Genomic DNA, 19,959 nt, shown 5'->3' with positions numbered 1-19,959 from the left:
TTCAATTTAAAAAGTGTTACCAATGGCACAATTTCAAAGCACACAAAAAATTACTTCAATGAAATAAAAGAAATATAATTTTACATTTCAAACTGATCTGTTCAGTTTTATTATCCATCATTTTGATTTCAGAAATTAATTATAAACAAATGCAGATTTCAGAGTATATTACAGTAGAGGTATGTGATGGCCAAGAACTTTACCGGCTTCTAATCCTCCACCATATACTTGTATTAAACCAATATTAAAATGTACAATATTAGTATGGCATCTACAACTAGAAAAATAACTTGAAAAATCCAAAGATAAGCTAAAAAATAGCTCCGGGGCTATGGCAATGTAAACTATTAATAAAAACGAAGGACTTGGATATACCATCTTTGATACAAGGAAACAATTAGAGATAGTAACCACACTAATGATTATAAAAGAATATGAAGGTAATGACAAGGAAGACTTGTTATCACCAACGACTGGTGCAACAAGACACTCGAAATTGAACAGCTGCAGAAAAACTACAAACTTGTTCCTCAGAGAGAGAGAGTGGAAGAGCAATGGAACAGCTTAATAAGACAGGCAGTAGGTTCTGCAACTGCCAAGACAAGACATGGGTCCCTGAACAAGCTATTTGCAACAATGTTTTGTTATGTCAAGCTTTATCAAGTCATTTTGAAGACTTTGTAAAACTCTACACAAAACTAAACATTCTTCCAGTGAAATCTTAAGCAATCTGTATTTTTCTTCACTACAGTATTGCATTGTCAAAAATATGCCATTTAGATCAAAGTGCTACAGCCATTGAAACTTTAAAAACTTTATGATAGATTCAATATTTAAATGCAACTACTCCTGTAGTTATAAGTACAGTAGGGGCCCCACTTTATGGTGTTTCACCTTAAGGCATTCCGCTAATACAGACGTTTCAAATTATGCCCAAAACTCGCTACGTGGCTCCCCCCACCTGACTCTTTAATATGGTCACTGCGTGCCACCTGGTTTGTTTACATTCTCCATGACCTCTGCATCTCTCCATTATGTCTGTAAACTTTCCAAAATTTCAAGTGTTTTAAAGTTATTGAATATTTTATATGTACTTATGTGTACCTGTATGTAAATAAACCTACAGACTGTGCTGGCATGCAGGTACATATTAATAATAATCATTTCTGTGGTGCACATTAAATGTCACATATTACATTAATACAGACATATTTCCATTAATCCATCTATGATATTTTTTCAAAATTATATAAGAAACACATTATATAAACATAATACATATGCCCACAGTAGAAAAATTGACATATATATGAGATGTGTTTAGCAAGCAGCTTGTAGGAGTGACAGAAGAATTCAATTTTCTCTAGTCCAACACCAGTTACTGGGGGTAACTGTAGAAAAATATTCCTTTCGTATGCTTTCACTCTATCATCATTCACTCTATAAATGATGTGTTGCATGAGAATAGGAGTGTTGATGTTTATTTATTCTACTGCACCAACTTGTACACAATATAAGATATTGTACACAATATGAGATAAAAATTTCACAAACTCAAGCAGATGTACGTGAATGAACCAAAACTGGACACATAATAATGTACATTTATTTCATCTGACTGGGTGACCGCACACCACCCATTCAGTTAGTTTCTTTACATTGTCTGAACTCTGAGTATCTCATTCTCTCTCTCATTTACTCTTTCATTAGCTCATTGACAATGGCGTCTAAGCTTAGTTGTGATAAATAGAGGAGTTAAAAGCTTCTTACTTTAAATGCCAAGCACATAAGCTGGGTTTGGCGCGTCAAACAGTTAGTACAATTGTGAACTCTAAGGAGAAAGAGTTGCAGGAAATTGAAAGTGCTATGCCAGTGAACACTGAAGTTACAAGAAAACGTGATAACCTTATTGCTGACATGATGTTACATGCTATAAAGAAATTTTAAGGGAAAGGAAAAAAAAGTCCACATGGCAAAGTTCAATGCTTTCCTACTTTAAGACAGTACCACGGCAACCTTCAACATCATCAGCTAGCCTTGAACAGCCTTCAACATCAACAGTAACACACACTCCTTCAAGAGCTTCACACAAGTCTCCAAAACGAATAAAATTAGTTGAAGAGTCAGAGGATGATGCGCCATTTCCTGACTTTATTCAGTAAATACACTGCTACTCACCTCTCACACATTCATATTAATATTTTAAGGCAAGTAATAAATGTGCTGTGTGTGTATTTTATTATTTTTTAATGCCTAGTTCTATTGCTAACTTAATATATGTTAGAGTAAACTTGTTGTCTGGCATTTAAAAATGGAAATAATGGTGCTCTGCTTTTTGGAAATTCACGCATTAAGGTGATAGCCTGGAACTTAACCTGCTGTATAAGTGGGGCCCCTCCTGTAGGTAATCATAAATAAGTAGTAATTGTAATCTTTGACAATCAATAATTTCCTGAGATTTTTCATTTTGACAATTATGCATAAAATGCCAGATTTGAATAGACAAACCACAAGCACATTCTTCACCTCAACAGTCTGGAAGTTGTAGTCAGCAGCATGAGCATGATTTCTGTAGCCTACATAATAGCCGAGTATATTGCCATTCCACAGGTCTCTGGCTGGTGGTTCCCACGTCACACGCAGTGATGTTGATGACTCAGGAGTCACTCGAACATCCAGAGGAGGCCCCGATGGCTCTGAAATAAAGTACAGTATATCATTTAAGTCAAGGAACATATGCTGCAGCAACAGTGAAAACTAAAAATTAGACACATGTGCAACATCAGGGTATCTTTATTGTAGACATTTTGCCATCCAGTGGCTTAATACAAATTCAAGGATATGAATGGAAGACAGAAGAACTATATACAAAAGATGAGGTAATCAGTCCCTCAGCCTTGGAGTTGGTGTGAAGAGCACTGTAGTCATAACGATGACGTCACAACTACGGTGCTCTTCACACCAACTCCAAGGCTGAGGGACTGATTATCTCATCTTTTGTATACAGTTCTTCTGTCTTCCATTCATGTCCTTGAATTTGTATTGATAAAGCCACTGGATGGTGAAACGTCTACAATAAAGATACCCTGATGTTGTACATGTGCCTAACTGTCATCTTGTCAGTATTGTATACCATTCATGTACAACAGTGGAAACTGTTGCTACAGCAATCTAATTCCTTTTAGTTAGAAAGGAATTAGATTACACAAGACTGTTACAGAACATTTGAGAAAAACTACAGTAAAGCTGTCTTCAAGCAGGCATTGGACAAGCACCTAAAGTCGGTACCTGACCAGCCGGGCTGTGGCTCGTACGTTGGATTGCGTGCAGCCAGCAATAACAGTCTGGTTGATCAAGCTCTGATCCACCAGGAGGCCTGGTCACAGACCGGGCCATGGGGGCGTTGACCCCCGGAACTCTCTCCAGGTAAACTCCAGGTAAAAAACTATAGCATGGGAGAAGATCAGATTGAAGTATGAAAAGCAAGAGGAAAAGATCACTCTAGTAGGGAAGTCATGGTACTACACACCATGTGTTTCCTTCCTTCTGCCGCATTGAGCCTAAAGATGAGTAACTGTTTTATTCTGAAATGCAGTACAGAACTTCCCCCTACTCATGTTGCCACCCACGTCACTAGGTGCCTTATGACAGTGACCCTTGTACATATTTATCTTCATTTTCAGATCTTCTCATTGCCCCATCTCGTCTCTGAATATTAACCATGGCACCCAAGAGGAATACTAGTGAGGCTGGAGGTGCCAGAAAGATAAGTAAGCATGAAGCTTGTGAGTGATTCATGTGTTATAGAAACAGTGTGTATCTGTGGTCTGAGTGAATCATCCATCAGTACAATCAGAAGGAATGAGAAATACGTATCTTAATCTTAAAATAATGATTCCTAACTAGTCATAAGTTTGCCTGTGATACTCCAATACAGAAACTATGTATTGTGCCAAAACAAAAGCATTCACATTGCTAAACTCACAAACTAGTATTTAGTCACTTAGTATTTAGTCAACTTACTTCACAATTTGTAATAATTTAGGGTTAAGAATTAATCTAAGTTTGCCTGAAATGCCTAGCCATGCTAGGTGTTCTAGTGGCCCCCTCTGTAATTAGTAATTTATTACATGTAAACCACACAATAACCAAAATCTGTAAACCCCACATTGTAATCCTTATAGAGAATAAACTTTGATTTGATTTGATTTGAGACGAAAATAAGAGCTTGTTCAAAGATATTATAGAATGTTATCCTGTCAATAACTTACATTAGCAAACAAGAAGAGTGCAGTCAAGAATACGTTTGGCTTGCTACTCTGCACCAATCCGTCAAGTGATTATAAATGCAAGCTTGTGGTAATTTATCTCCTAGAGAATCCTCAGGCATTAAAAGGTCAAAACCAAAACTCTTTGCCTATTATCTGGTGCTCAAACAAGGCACCATAAATGACAAGCCAATTCTTGACTGGTTCAAGTACCATTTTATTCTTGCAGTCACAATTTATCCAGCTATAAAGAACCTTACATTCAGGTTCTCCTCACTTTTGACAATTCCCTCATAGTCATTCTGTGTTGCCATCTACTGACAAAAATGTCAAGGCTAGATTTCTACCATGTAATATGACATCCATGATACAGCCACTCGATATAAGAGTTATTACGACATGAAGTGTCACTACTAACACAAAGTACTGTTAAAAGATGAAGAAGCATCTGCAGAAGAAATAATGGAGGGCCTCAATTCCCAATTAGATGAGAGGCAAATACAAGAACAGAAAGATGAAGAACAACTAAAAGACAGACAAACTAGGATGTGTTTGAGGATTTGTTATATACAAAATCCCATGTTACTGCTAACTTGGCAGACTATTTTTCACTAACATGGACCCTGACATGTCTAAAGGAAACACTGTAGAGCAAGGTCATCTGCATAAAGTACTGCTGCAAACAAGAGAGTACAGATGCATTACACAATACTTAAGCACTTCAGTACAACCATCAACTACTGACAACCTTACATCCACATTAATACAAGGACCATCACAGCCATCCACCTCAGCCCAATATACCCACACTAACCTCCACAAGTTTCCAAGTCAACAAGCATAACCAACTACAATGACAGTTAAGATCTAAAGTTATAATTTGTCATGTTTCACAATATTTAAAAAAAAGTTCTTTAGCATTATTTGAGGTGCCAAGAATGCAACCCTATTTTCTTTGAGGTTCTTCAAATTAGTTAGAACAAAATTAGATTAAGTGCCAGTTTTCAGAAACATAACTGGTTAACTGGACTTGAATCCTGGAGGTGAGATTTACAGTGCCTGCACTCTGAAGCAGGGGTGGGGATGTTGCAGTTCAGAGGATCATCTGAGCTGTAATATCAGCACACTTCTGGCAAGACAGTAATTGAATGAACAACGGTTTAAGTGTTTCTTCCTTTTTCAGGCCACCCTACCTTGATGGGAGACGGCTGGTGTATTAAAAATCAGCATTCTAATTAATGGTCTAATATACTGTATTTCCCAACTATTAAAATGTATATAATAATCCTTGAATCCCTTGATATAAAATATATGAAGGGCTTCAGGGAAACTGATATCTTTTCTGTGTGTGTGATTTAATTCATGTCTGCATATATAACTTGTTACATTTGTAACCAGATATAAAAGTGTAAGTAGTTTAGCTTAATACAAATTGAAGAACAGAAGAGAAAATTAAGGTTATGTTCCTTGTATCCCAAAAATGGCAACTTTTTTTTATAGGTCTCCAAATTGTAAAAAAATAAAAATGATTATGTAATCATAGTTGGTATGATTACTTAAGGATACAAATGTTACAGAAAAAATATTTACCTTAAATTGTGGTAGCTGGTATATGTCAATGATTCTGAACAGAGTGGGGAGGGATGCTGTAGCCCTACTAGACAGAGGTGGAGGGTTGCAGATTGCTGGCTGAGGTGAATGGATGAAACTCTGACACTAAAGTCAATGACTGTACTGGAGTAGTGAGAAATTGTGTAATGTGCCTTTGGTCTCTTTTACCCTGCAGTACTATATGCAGCCGAAAGTAAGGCTTCATCAGTTGCTCTAGGCCCCAGAAGAACATATGGGAAAAATGGGGTTATGTTCATTTGATGCCAAAAAATAAAATTAAAGCTTTGCAATATGTGGCAAAATTAAAACATAACCAAATTTCCTATTCACTGTAGTTGCTACTGCTTGTTGATATGGAAATATGTTTGTGTGTGAGGGGCGGGGGGAGTGGTTGATATGACCCTGTACAATACCTGTGCAAACATACAAGACTATCACCTGCCTCCACCAAAAGCACTATCACCTGTAAATTTTTTTTTTTTTTTTTTTTCAACAAGTCGGTCGTCTCCCACCAAGGCAGGGTGACCCAAAAAAGAAAGAAAATCCCCAAAAAGAAAATACTTTCATCATCATTCAACACTTTCACCACACTCACACATTATCACTGCTTTTGCAGAGGTGCTCAGAATACAACAGTTTAGAAGCATATACGTATAAAGATACACAACATGTCCCTCCAAACTGCCAATATCCCAAACCACTCCTTTAAAGTGCAGGCATTGTACTTCCCATTTCCAGGACTCAAGTCCGACTATATGAAAATAACCGGTTTCCCTGAATCCCTTCACTAAATATTACCCTGCTCACACTCCAACAGATCGTCAGGTCCCAATAAATAAATATCAGTAAAAAATACCATATTGTACCAACTAAGACAAGATATTTTACTAAATAAATATGTCTAGAGATATATCCACCATAATATGAATGCAAACTATTCAAGAAAATATGAAAAATTATAAAATCAGGAGAAAAGCTTCTCAAGACTCAGGCTGTGTTGTTACTGTTGGGCTGAGAGTAGAGATAGCCCAAGGGTCATTGTGTCCATCTTACTATCAGAATGATTATGCTAATATAAACTACAGTGGACCTCCACGTTTCGGCAGCCGTGACTTTTGTGAAATCTGTCTTTCGGCAACTTTTTTTTGTCAAAATATAGCTTCACGATTCGTGATTGGCCTCGTGATTCATCCGTCATATGGGACGCGTCCGTGCAGCTGGGAGCAGCCGGGCGTACACAAAGGCATGATTTGTGGGTGAATGACCATCACCTTATGGGTTCATGTGATACATTTCATAATAATCCATTGTTTTTTAAACTTGCAACTGCTAAATAAGCCACCATGGGCCCCAAAAAAAGCTCAGAGTGCCAACCCTTTGGTAAAGAAGGAAAGAAACATGATAGAATTTAAGAAAGAACATGTAGCAAAGTACCAAAGTGGAGGAGGAAGAGAGAGGGAAAAATGTGCCTTCTTCAGCGATTCTATGATATGTATGATACCACAGCAGCAGGTATCAATAAAGGCTATAACTCCAGCCAGTGATAAAGTGCAGCATTAACAGTGTAGCACGTAAGTTAAGCGATTAAGCGATAGAAAAACGACACGAAAGTAACTCTCAAATATTGTTGGAGGCGTATAGGGCCACTGAACATACGCCACCCTAAACCTCTGCCAGCATGTCCTCCATCAAACTAACTAATTAAACTAAAATCTCCTCCAAGGTAAGTGTAAATATTTCTTATTTAAAAATTAAAGTGTAAATATCTCTTATTTATAAATTACCACTAATATGTACAGCTTCTCTCAGTGGCCCTTATAAACCCAACAACACCACCACCATCACCACTAGTGACATACGGAATGACATTTTATTCATTCTAGAGTATATATATCATGTTTCTATGTTATTAATATTGTTTATTATGTCATATTAGATGAATTGTGATAGATAAATAAGCCGTAGGACTGATATTAGCGTCATAATGAAGCATAATAAACTCGCTTCCCTCTTCCCTCTGACCTGTCAGCCAAGCACCAACAAGAGTCTTCATTAAATGTAAGTGTGATGTTAAATGTTCATTTATCTATTTTATTAGTGCTTTATATTTATTTGTCGTTGCTTTCTGTATGTAAATCTATACAGTGGACCCCCGGATAACGATCAGCTCCCAACTCGACCAATTATGTAAGTTTATTTTTGTAAGTGCTTTTGAAGGTGTATTTTTAGGGGTCTGAAATGGACTAATCTAATTCACAATATTTCTTATGGGAACAAATTCGGTCTATAACGGCACCCAAACAGACTTCTGGATTGAAATAATATCGTTATGCGGGGGGTCCACTGTATTTAATCTTTAAAAAAAATATTTTTTGTTAATACTTTTGGGTGTCTGAAATGGATTAATTGGATTTCCATTATTTCTTATGGGGAAAATGATTTTGCCATTCGTGAATTTCACCATTCAGCAGACTCTCTGGAAAGGATTAATCACGAAACTCGGGGTCCACTGTATATAGCTACACTTGCGTCTTGGATGTGGGAAGTACAGTGCCTTCATTATAATGGAGGGGTGGGGATATTTGTTGCTGGAGGAATATCTGTGCACCTCTGGCAAGACAGTGATAGTGTTAATGACGGTGAAAGTGTTTCTTTTTCAGGTCATCTTGCCTTGGTGGGAGATGGCCAGTATGTATAAATTTGTTACAATAAAGGAATATAATAAAATTTTAATTCCCCTTGCATTTTCAACAGAAACAATAATGGTACAGTGGAAGCTCAGTTTTTATTTGCCCTGGTTTTTGTCGAATTCAGGTTTTGACGACTTTTTTCGTCCAAATTTTGTCCTAGTTTTCTTTTATCGCTTCAGTTTTCGTCAGTCCGCTGTACCGAACGTGTCTGCCTTCCCGTGCCCACACAAAGCATCCCACGCGTTCTGAGTCAGTCTGGCTTTGTTTCTCGTTGAGTGAGCATTACCCTGCGTGTTCATCCGAAACATTTCGTAATAATACATTGTTTTTTGTGTTTGTTTATTGAGTGTGACTGCTAAATAAGCCACCATTGGGCCAAAGAAAGTCCCAAGCGCCAGCCCTTTGATAACGAATGCGAGAAACACAATAGAAAATTGTCTTTGGAGAAGTCCATGGGGATGGATGTGAGTGGCCAGGATGTGGAAGAGTTGGTGGATGACCACAGGGAAGAGCTAACCACTGAAGAGCTGCAACACCTTCAACTGGAACAGCAACAGATAGCAGCTGAGGAAATTGCTTTAGAGGAGGAGGAAGAGAGAGGGGAGAATGTGCCTTCTTCAGTGATTAAGGACATTTATGCAAAATGGAGTGAGTTGCAAAGTTTTGTGTAGAAATATCACCCTAACAAAGTTGTTGCAAGCTGTGTCTGCATCATGTTCAATTACAATGCCTTGTCCCATTTTAGGCAAATCTTAAAGAGATGCCAGAAACAGAGCTCTCTGGGCAGATGTTTTTGTGCGACAGGGGTCCAGTGCCAGTAAGAGACAAAGAAGGGAAGTAACCCCAGATAGGGACTTGACACCTGAATGCCTTATGGAGGGGGATTCCCCTTCCAACCAATAACCTCTCCTCCTCCTCCCCCTCCCCTCTTCGCATCTTCCATATGTCCACAAGAGTCCTCAATAAAGGTAAATATTCATTTATCCATTGCATTAGTCCTTTATATTTATTTCTCATTGTTTTCTGTATGTAAAACTATAGTTATTCTCTATAAAATGTATTTTTTGTTAATACTTTTGGGTGTCTGGAACGGATTAATTGGATTTACATTATTTCTTGTGGGAAATATTGCTTCAGTTTTCACTGAATTCAGATTTCATCAGACTTTCTGGAACAAATTAATGACAAAAACTGAGGTTCCACTGTATATAGAAGAGTGTGGTGGGAGGCTTGAGCACCCTAGACTAAATACTCAATACTCAATATTTAATGTTACCCAAAAAATCTCCCAATTACCTAAATTTTAAAGCTCCAAGACTAGAAGCCCAAGTTCACACATTGACTAATACTAGTCTTAGTCATAAGTCTAGTTGTAGATTCAATATAAATCTTATATCATTTTACTCGGAAAATCTAGTTTGTAAAATTACTCTCATCCTATGATTACAGGCAAAGATCCTGATGTAAACTTTTTACAAAATGAATTACACGAATCAACCAGTAACTGTAATTACTACACAGCAAACCAAGCAAAGGCATTACTCAGTGCAAACAATAACATAACCATCTTTAACTACAATATCAGATCCTTGAGCAAACATTATAATGACCTCACAGCATTACTCAGTTCCCTTCATTCCAAAATATCAATCATCACACTCACAGAAACCTGGCTTAAGCCTGATATTACAGATGTCTATACCATTCCTGGCTACATGTCCATACACAACTGTAGAACAGACCAGCAATGGGGAGGAACAGCTATATACTACTCAAATCAACTTGAATATATCAATAAATCTTGCACAAGGGACGAACATGGAGAATATATCATAGCCAAATTTAAATCAAGACCTGCAAAAACAGCTCACAGTTATAAATGTCTACAGAGTACCACGGTCAAACATTTATCACTTCAGTGAAAAACAAGGAAACATGATTACTGATGCACACGTGAATAAACACCACCTACTACTAACAGGAGATTTCAACATAAACATACGACACAACCAGGACCCATAAGTAACCGAATTCACAAACACAATGAGTAACTGCCTGTTGCTACCAGCAATATCTAAACCTACAAGCATCTCCTTAATAGACCACATCTGGACAAACACTATATCCCCTTTAAAATCAGGCATAATCACAGACAACACTACAGGCCACTACCCAACCTTTCTCATAACTAATCTGGGCAAACTGCCACAAGACATCACTAAAGTAACCTTCAGACTACATAACAAGACAGCAGTTAACAACTTTATAGCAGCTATGGATAACACTGATTGGCAAAATGAGCTCGAAATATATACAGATATGAATGAATGTATAAATAATTTTCTAAAAAAGCCCAATGCCTCTTTAACAGACATTGCCCCAGAAAAACTAAACAGATCACAGCAAACAGACTGAATAATCCCTGGCTAACACCAAGCATCCTCAAATCCATTAACGCAAAGCACAAATATGAAAAACAGTATAGAATGGGTCAGATAACTAGAGAACAGTCGAAAAGTTACTCGTCAGCACTTACCAGCCTGATAAGGTCAAAAAAATTGTATTACAAAAATAGATTACATAACATCAAAGGTGATATGAAAAAAACCTGGAAAACTCTATCTGAAATTCTTGGAACTAAAAAGTTATCCAAAAATAAAACAATCAAACAAAATCAGATGAACCCCTACTCACTCCAACCGAAACAGCAAACAGACTTATTGTTTTCTTCTCCACCATAGGAAAAAATCTAGCAAACAAAATACCAAGCATAAACACCCGTCCATCAGACTACCTCATAGGTACCTACCCAAATACGCTATTCCTAGCTCCAACCAACCCCATTGAAGTTACGCTCATCATAAACACCCTTAACCCTTTCAGGGTCCGTCCCGTAGATCTACGGCTTTACATTCAGGGTCCAAACCGTAGATCTACGTCATGAGCTCAGCTCACTCTGATAAACTGTGAGTGGTACATTTGGGCCTAGATATGAGAGAATACATCTATGTGGTATGTGTGCACCACATAAAACAGATCCTGCAGCACACTGTGTATAATGAGAGAAAAAAACTGAAATCATGATTTTTCGATTAAAACAGCGACTTTGCAGTGTTTTTTGTATGTTTTTTATAGTTGTATTTGCGATTTCTTGGTCTCATTTGATAGAATGGAAGACATATTACAGAAATAGAGATGATTTTGATTGGTTTTAGCACTGGAAATGGCTTGAAACTGAGCTTAAAGTAGCAGAAATGTTAAATTTTTGCCGATATTCAAGAGTAAACAAACGACCTCACATGTCTAATACACGCCAGCTGGTGGGTCTAATATGCATTCATAAATATGGTGATGATATTTATACAATTATTACACTATTGCATAACAGTAAATCTTCTATTTTTTGGTGTGAATAAAAATTCATTATGTGAATAAAAAATTAAAATGGAATTTATTTGTAAAGCCTCAAAACGTAACTAATGAACAGAGGAAATGTTAGTTTAGTCCCAGGAATACCTACATTGTTTATTCTGGACCCTATTTTGAAATTGGAATATTTTGAACTTTGTGTTAAATGCCAAATTAACAATTTCCGATCACTTTAATTTGTAGTTGAAACAGTTGACTTGGCGATTTCTTGTGCTCAATCGATAGAATAGAAGTAATACTAGTGAAATAGCTAAGAATTTGGTTGACTGGAATAATGAAATTGGCCTAAAATGGGAGTCAAAGTCGGCAAAATCGCCGATTCGTAAATATCGCTGACACATCAAAATTCGCAAGAGCATAATTTCGTCAATTTTCCATCAAATTTCGTACTTTTTGTTTTATTACCTTCACAAAAAGATTCTCTACCATTTCATAAGAAAAAATAATTTTTTTTTTTTTTTTTAAATTCTTGGACACTGGGGCACCACTTCAGATTTGGGCCTTGGACCCTGAAGGGGTTAAAAACAAGGCAGGAGACATAAACAACTTGCCTACTTTTATGTACAAAAAAGCTTCTCAAGTATTGTCACCAATTATTGCAATGCTCTTTAACAAATCCATTGAATCATCTACCTTCCCAACAATCCTCAAAACAGCGAGGGTCGCTCCGATCCATAAAGGAGGTGACCAAGCTGACTTGAATAACTATAGACCAATATCTAACTTACCACTGCTCTCTAAAATCTTAGAAAAATTAATTCATAGACGGATCTATTCCTACCTCGTTTCACACAACATATTAAACCCTTGTCAGTTTGGATTCAGGAATAATAAAAGCACAAATGATGCTATCATACACATGCTAGAACTAATATATACCGCACTTGAAAAGAAAGAAGTCCCGCTGGGCATTTTCATTGATTTACGTAAAGCTTTCGATACAGTCGACCACAAACTGCTGTACTCCAAATTAATGCACTATGGTATCAGAGGCCACTCCCTCAACTACCTAAAATCATACCTTAGTAACAGAACTCAATATGTGTATGCAAATGATGCAAACTCTTCCACCCAACCAATCACAGTAGGAGTCACACAAGGAAGCTTCCCTGGACCACTCCTCTTTCTCATCTACATCAATGATCTACCAAATGCATCACAGCTACTCAAACCCCTATTATTTGCAGATGACACTACATGTGTCTTTTCCCACCCAAACACAGTCAATGCTGAATTACAGAAAATATCTGCCTGGATGATGACAAACAAACTTATCCTGAACACTGATAAAACCTATTTCATTCAGTTTGGAAACAAAGCTGCAAATGATCCAATTAACATAACACTAAATGGATCATCAGTCACAAGACTCACAGAGGGAAAATTCCTAGGTATCCACCTTGACAGTAGCCTTAACCCTTTCAGGGTCCAGAGGCCAAATTTCAAAGGGTGCACCAGTGTCCAAGAATTTTCAAAAAAAAAATTATTTTTTTCTTATGAAATGGTAGAGAATCTTTTTCTGAAGATAATAAAACAAAAAGTAAGAAATTTGATGCTCACACAAATTTTGATGTGTCAGCAATATTTACGAATCGGCAATTTTGCCGACTTTGACTCCCATTTTAGGCCAATTACATTATTCCAGTCAACCAAATTCTTAGCTATTTCACTAGTATTACTTCTCTTCTATCGACTGAGCACAAGAAATCGCCAAGTCAACTGTTTCAACTACAAAATAAAGTGATCGGAAATTGGCAATTTGGCCAATTTAACACAAAGTTCAAAATATTCCAATTTCAAAATAGAGTCCAGAATAAACAATGTAGGTATTCCTGGCACTAAACTAATATTTCCTCTGTTCATTAGTTACATTTTGAGGCTTTACAAATGAATTCCATTTTGATTTTTTATTCACAAAATGAATTTTTATTCAAACCAAAAACTAGAAGATTTACTGTTATGCAATATTGTAATAATTGTATAAATATCATCATCACATTTGTGAATGTATATTAGACCCACCAGCTGGCGTTTATTAGATGTGTGAGGTCGTTTGTTTACTCTTGAACATCGGCAAAAATTTAACATTTCCGCTGCTTTGAGCTCAGTTTCAAGCCATTTCCAATGCTAAAACCAATCAAAATCATCTCTATTTCTGTAATATGTCTTCCATTCTATCAAATGAGACCAAGAAATCGCAAATACAACTATAACAAACATAGGAAAAAAACACTGCAAAGTCGCTGTTTTAATCGAAAATCATGGTCTCAGTTTTTTTTCTCTCATTATACACTGTGTGCTGCAGGATTTGTTTTATGTGGTGCACACATACCACATAGATGTATTCTCTCATATCTAGGCCCAAATTTACCACTCACAGCTTATCAGAGTGAGCTGAGCTCATGGCATAGATCTACGGTTTGGACCCTGAACGTAAAGTCGTAGATCTACGGGACGGGCCCTGAAAGGATTAAGTTCCGGACACGCATACAACAAATCGCCAAGAAAATCTCCAAAACTGTAGGCATACTATCAAAGATAAGGTACTACGTTCCACAATCAGCTCTCCTGGCACTGTACCATTTACTCATATACCCTTATCTTACATATGGAATTTGTGCATGGGGATTAACAACATCCAATCACCTAAAACCCCTCATAACCCAGCAAAAGGCAGCAGTAAGAATGATAACAAATTCCCACTCCCGCCAGCATACTCCACCAATTTTCAAAAGTCTGAATCTGCTCACCATTAGGAACATCCATACTTATTCATGTGCCTACTACATACACAGAACAATACATGCAAATATAAACCCCCCACTCAAACTTCTCCTCACCAACCTAAACAGGACACATGACCACAACACAAGACACAGATCTCTTTTTGATATACCTCATGTCCATATCACACTATGTAAAAACTCTATGCACATAAAGGGCCCCAAAATATGGAATTCATTACCAGAAGATATTAAAGTAACCCAGTCTGAAAATCAATTTAAGACTCTTCTCAAAAGCCACTTAATCACCCTGGACTAAATGCTAAATACTCAGTACACACTTATTCACCTATGTACTCCCACATCATAACTGAAACAATCACTTTGAACCTTTTATCCATTGTTGACAGGAATATAATTAAATCATTGTTTTCACAAAAAGCATTTTCGAATATAAATATATCTTTGTCTTATACAAATTTTGATTCATTTATAATTAATATTCTACTGTACAACTATGAAATAATTACTATCCTACTGTACAACTATGATATACTCCTTAGTGTTAAGTAGACTGTAAGCCAATAATGTTAAGTTGGCCCATAATGCCTAGGCATAATAGAGGCTCTCTTTGCATTGCAACCCACTATTGTAAATACAAAATCTCAATGTACTGTTTGCAAAGACATAAAATAAATAAATAAATAAATATATACTGTGGACCCTCAGGTAATGGCATCATTGGCTAACACCAAAATCGGATAGCACCACGTTTTTGCGTCAAAATATTGGCTCGGCTAACGCCCAAGAACTCGGTTAAGGACACTTGTCCTGAACGTGTCCGCACGGCCTAAGCAGCCTGGCCACTCCATGTACAGCCAGTGTGCCATTGTTTACAAGCCAGTGAGGACGATTCCATGCATACATGCGATATACATGTATTTTGAATTATTCCATTGTTTTAAGTGCTTGTAACTGCTAAATAAGCCACCATGGGCCCAAAGAAAGCTTCTAGTGCCAGCCATGTGGTAAAGAAGGAAAGAAACACAATAGAATTCAAGAAAAAACTCATAGCTAAGTACCAAAGTGGAGGAGGAAGAGAGAGGGGAGAATGTGCCTTCTGCAGTGATTCAGTGATTCTACGATATGTACAATACTAAAGCAACAGGTATCGATAAAGGCTATAGCGCCAGCCAGCGATAGTGTAGAATTAACAGTGTAGCAAGTAAGTTAAGCCAGTAAGCGACAGAAAAACGACAGGAAAGTAACTCTCCAATGTTGTTGGATGTGTATAGGGATGCTGAACATATGCCGGCCTGCTTTCTTCTGCCAGCATCTCCTCCATCAGACTAACTAATTAAACTAACATCTCCTCCAAGGTAAGTTTAAATATAAAAGTGTAAGTATAAAAGTAAATATAAGTGTAAATATAAAAGGACCCCAATGGAAGTAAGTCACTCTGACTTTTTTGGGTTATCCTAGGTACTAAACACATATGCTGCTATGTATGATAATCTATGTACGTAACTGTATTTATGTATACCTGAATAAACTTACTTATTTATAGTACATTAAAATGTAAATATTTCTTATTTATAAATTAAAATGTAAATATTCCTTATTTATAAATTACTATCATATTATAACCAAGACATTACCATTGTTATTTTTTTACTATTATTCTTTTGGTACTTTAATTGTGAATTTTATTTTGTCATTTTAAATCTAGTTATAATCTTGATCTTGTCAACAACCTATACCAGACTCTAGTGCAATTGCAAGTACCATTTCAAATTGTATTTTTATATTATAAGTTTATATTATAATTCCTACCATCTGTCCATTTAACTTTGTTTACCATTACTTAATTTTAGTCCCTTATATATTTTCTCCTTTATTTTAGCTTTATATAACTACCCTAGTTTATATATTCACAATTGTTAAAATAATCAAGGTGCTATTCTCAGGTGCTAAAGTAGAATAAGTTCACAATTTTGCCATTATATTCCAAAGTTCATTTATTTGATTACCACTTTATTGTTCACCACAACCTATATTAGTCCCTTTTATATTATAATTTTATATTATAATTCTAACTTTAAAAAATTACCTTTATAGTACTACCTACTATCATATTCCCAAGCTCCATTATTTGATCATCACTTTATTTGTATTAGTCCCTTTTATATTGTCTCCTTTATTTTAGCTTAAAAAAAAAAAAAAAAAACTACCTTAGCTCATTATTTTACATTTGTTAAATAATTCAGGTGCTATTTTTTAGCTTAAGACTATTTACTTTGTTTTATACTTAATTCTAACTATAGATTCACTACAAATCTTATGATTACAAGCATTGATCCTGATACCAACCTCTTATTTAATGACTTAAATGAATCAAACAGTTACTGTAATTACTACACTGCAGAACAATCAAAGGCACTTCTCAGTGCCAACAACAACATAACTATCTTTAACTACAATATCAGATCTTTAAGCAAGCATTACGATGACCTCATAGCATTACTAAATTCCTTACATGCCAATATGTACATCATTACACTAACTGAAACCTGGCTAAAGCCTGATAGTACAGATGTCTATGCCATTCCTGGTTACACAGCCATACACAACTGTAGGCCAGACCAACAAGGGGGTGGCACAGCCATATACTACTCAGACCAACTAGAATGTAGCAGCAACAGCCTGGTTGATCAGGCTCTGATCCACCAGGAGGCCTGGTCTCAGACCGGGCCGCGGGGGCGTTGACCCCCGGAACTCTCTCCAGGTCTCCAGGTAATACTTGCACAAGGGATGAACATGGGGAATATATAATAGCTAAATTCAAATCCAAATACCTACAAAAACCTCTCACATTGATAAACATCTACAGAGTTCCACAGTCAAACATTAGCCAATTTAGTCAAAACCTAGGAAGTATGATAACTGATGCACGCATGAACAAAGATCACTTACTACTCTCAGGTGACTTCAATATAAATCTCCTGCAAGACCAGGACCCACACGTTACTGAATTCACAAACACAATGAGTAACTGTATGTTACTACCAACAGTAACAAAACCTACAAGAGTTACAGAGACTAGTGTTTCCCTACTTGACCACATCTGGACCAACACCATATCCCCTTTAAAATCAGGCATAATTACAGATAATACCACAGACCACTACCCTACTTTTCTCATAACAACTCTTGGTAAACTACCCCAAGACACTACTAAAGTCACCTTCAGACATCACAATGAGGCAGCCATTAATAACTTCACAACAGCAGTAGCAAACATTGATTGGCACACTGAGCTCGAAATCTATACAGATATTGACGAATGTATTAATAATTTTCTAAAAAAGACCCAATACCTCTATAACAAGCACTGCCCTAAAAAAACTAAACAGATGACAGCTAAGAGACTGAACAGTCCCTGGCTAACACCCAGCATTCTCAAATCCATAAATACAAAACACCAATATGAAAAACAGTACAGAATGGGTCACATAACCAGAGACCAAACAAAACGTTACTCGTCAACCCTAACCAGCCTGATAAGAAGGGCAAAAAAATTGTATTATGAGAACAGATTATCCAACTTATGAGGTGATATAAAAAAGACCTGGAAAACCCTATCAGAAATTCTGGGAACAAAAAAGATATCACGAAATAGCGAAATAAAATTAGCAAAATCAGATGAACCCCAACTCCCACCAATAGAAACAGCAAACAGACTCAATGATTTCTTCTCCACTATAGGACAAAACCTTGCCAATAAAATCCCAAGCTCAGATACCCCACCAAATGACTACCTCACTGGCAACTACCCGAACACACTGTTCCTAGCTCCGACTAACCCATACGAAGTCTCCCTTATTATCAACGCACTAAAAAAAAGGCAGGAGATTTAAATACCTTACCACCCTTTATATACAAAAAAGTGTCACAAGTGCTATCACCAATCATTGCAACACTCTTTAACAAATCCATTGAATCCTCCACCTTCCCTACAGTTCTCAAAATAGCAAGGGTCACCCCGATCCATAAAGGAGGAGACCAAACAGAGTTGAATAACTATAGGCCAATATCCAACTTACACCCTCTCTCAAAAATCTTCGAAAAATTAATTCATAAACGAATCTACTCCTACCTCATCTCCCAAAACATACTCAACCCCTGCCAATTTGGATTCAGTCCTAATAAAAATACTAATGATGCTATTATACACATGCTAGAACATATATACACTGCAATAGAGAAAAAAGAAGTCCCACTGGGGATTTTCATTGACTTACGTAAAGCTTTTGATAAAGTTGACCATGACTTGCTCCACGTAAAATTGTCACACTATGGTATAAGAGGGCACTCCCTCAACTACCTCAAGTCATACCTCAGCAACAGAAGCCAATATGTGTACACAAATGGGGCAAACTCTTCCGCACAACCAATTACAGTTGGTGTCCCACAGGGAAGTGTCCTTGGCCCTCTTCTCTTTCTCCTATACATAAATGACCTACCAAATGCTTCGCAATTACTCAAACCCACACTATTTGCAGATGACACTACATTCGTCTTCTCTCACCCGAGCCCAGTCACGCTAGCCAATACTGTAAATACCGAATTACAGAAAATATCTACCTGGATGAGGACTAACAAACTTGCACTAAAAATTGACAAAACCTACTTCATTCAGTTTGGTAACAGAGCTACAGATGTCCCTTTTAACATAATGATAAATGGATCACCTATCACAAAGCTAACAGAGGGAAAATTCTTAGGAATCCACCTTGATAATAGACTCAAATTTCATACACATATACAACAAATTTCTAAGAAAATTTCCAAGACTGTAGGCATACTATCAAAGATACGGTACTATGCTCCACAGTCAGTCCTCCTGGCCCTATATCACTCTCTCATTTACCCCTATCTCACCTATGGAATTTGTGCATGGGGCTCAACAACAATTAACCATCTCAGACCACTAATTACCCAACAAAAGGCTGCAGTTAGAATGATAAATTCTCACTACAGGCAGCACACACTACCAATATTCAAAACACTCAACCTACTCACCATACAAAACATCCATACTTATTATTGCACCTATTACATACATAGAACACTTAACTGATATTAACTCTCCCCTCAAACATCTCTTTGCCAACCTCAACAGAACACATGACCATAACACAAGACACAGATCACTCTTTGATGTTCCTTGTATCCATC

At 36.9% G+C, this 19,959-nt stretch overlaps 1 protein-coding gene across 1 annotated transcript in view; it reads right to left on the bottom strand.

Moving 5' to 3' along the window:
* The window catches only part of LOC128687076 (cell adhesion molecule Dscam1), a 422,243-nt gene that overhangs the window by 112,843 nt on the left and 289,441 nt on the right, over positions 1 to 19,959 (bottom strand). The window contains exon 9 of the mRNA XM_070082112.1: positions 2,527 to 2,696. Within this exon, the coding sequence (XP_069938213.1) occupies positions 2,527 to 2,696 (170 nt within the window). The remainder of the gene's footprint in view (positions 1 to 2,526; positions 2,697 to 19,959) is intronic.

This window comes from Cherax quadricarinatus, chromosome 7 (genome assembly GCF_038502225.1).
Source record: "Cherax quadricarinatus isolate ZL_2023a chromosome 7, ASM3850222v1, whole genome shotgun sequence".
NCBI lineage: Eukaryota > Metazoa > Arthropoda > Malacostraca > Decapoda > Parastacidae > Cherax > Cherax quadricarinatus.
This window is presented reverse-complemented; position numbering and strand designations above follow the sequence as displayed.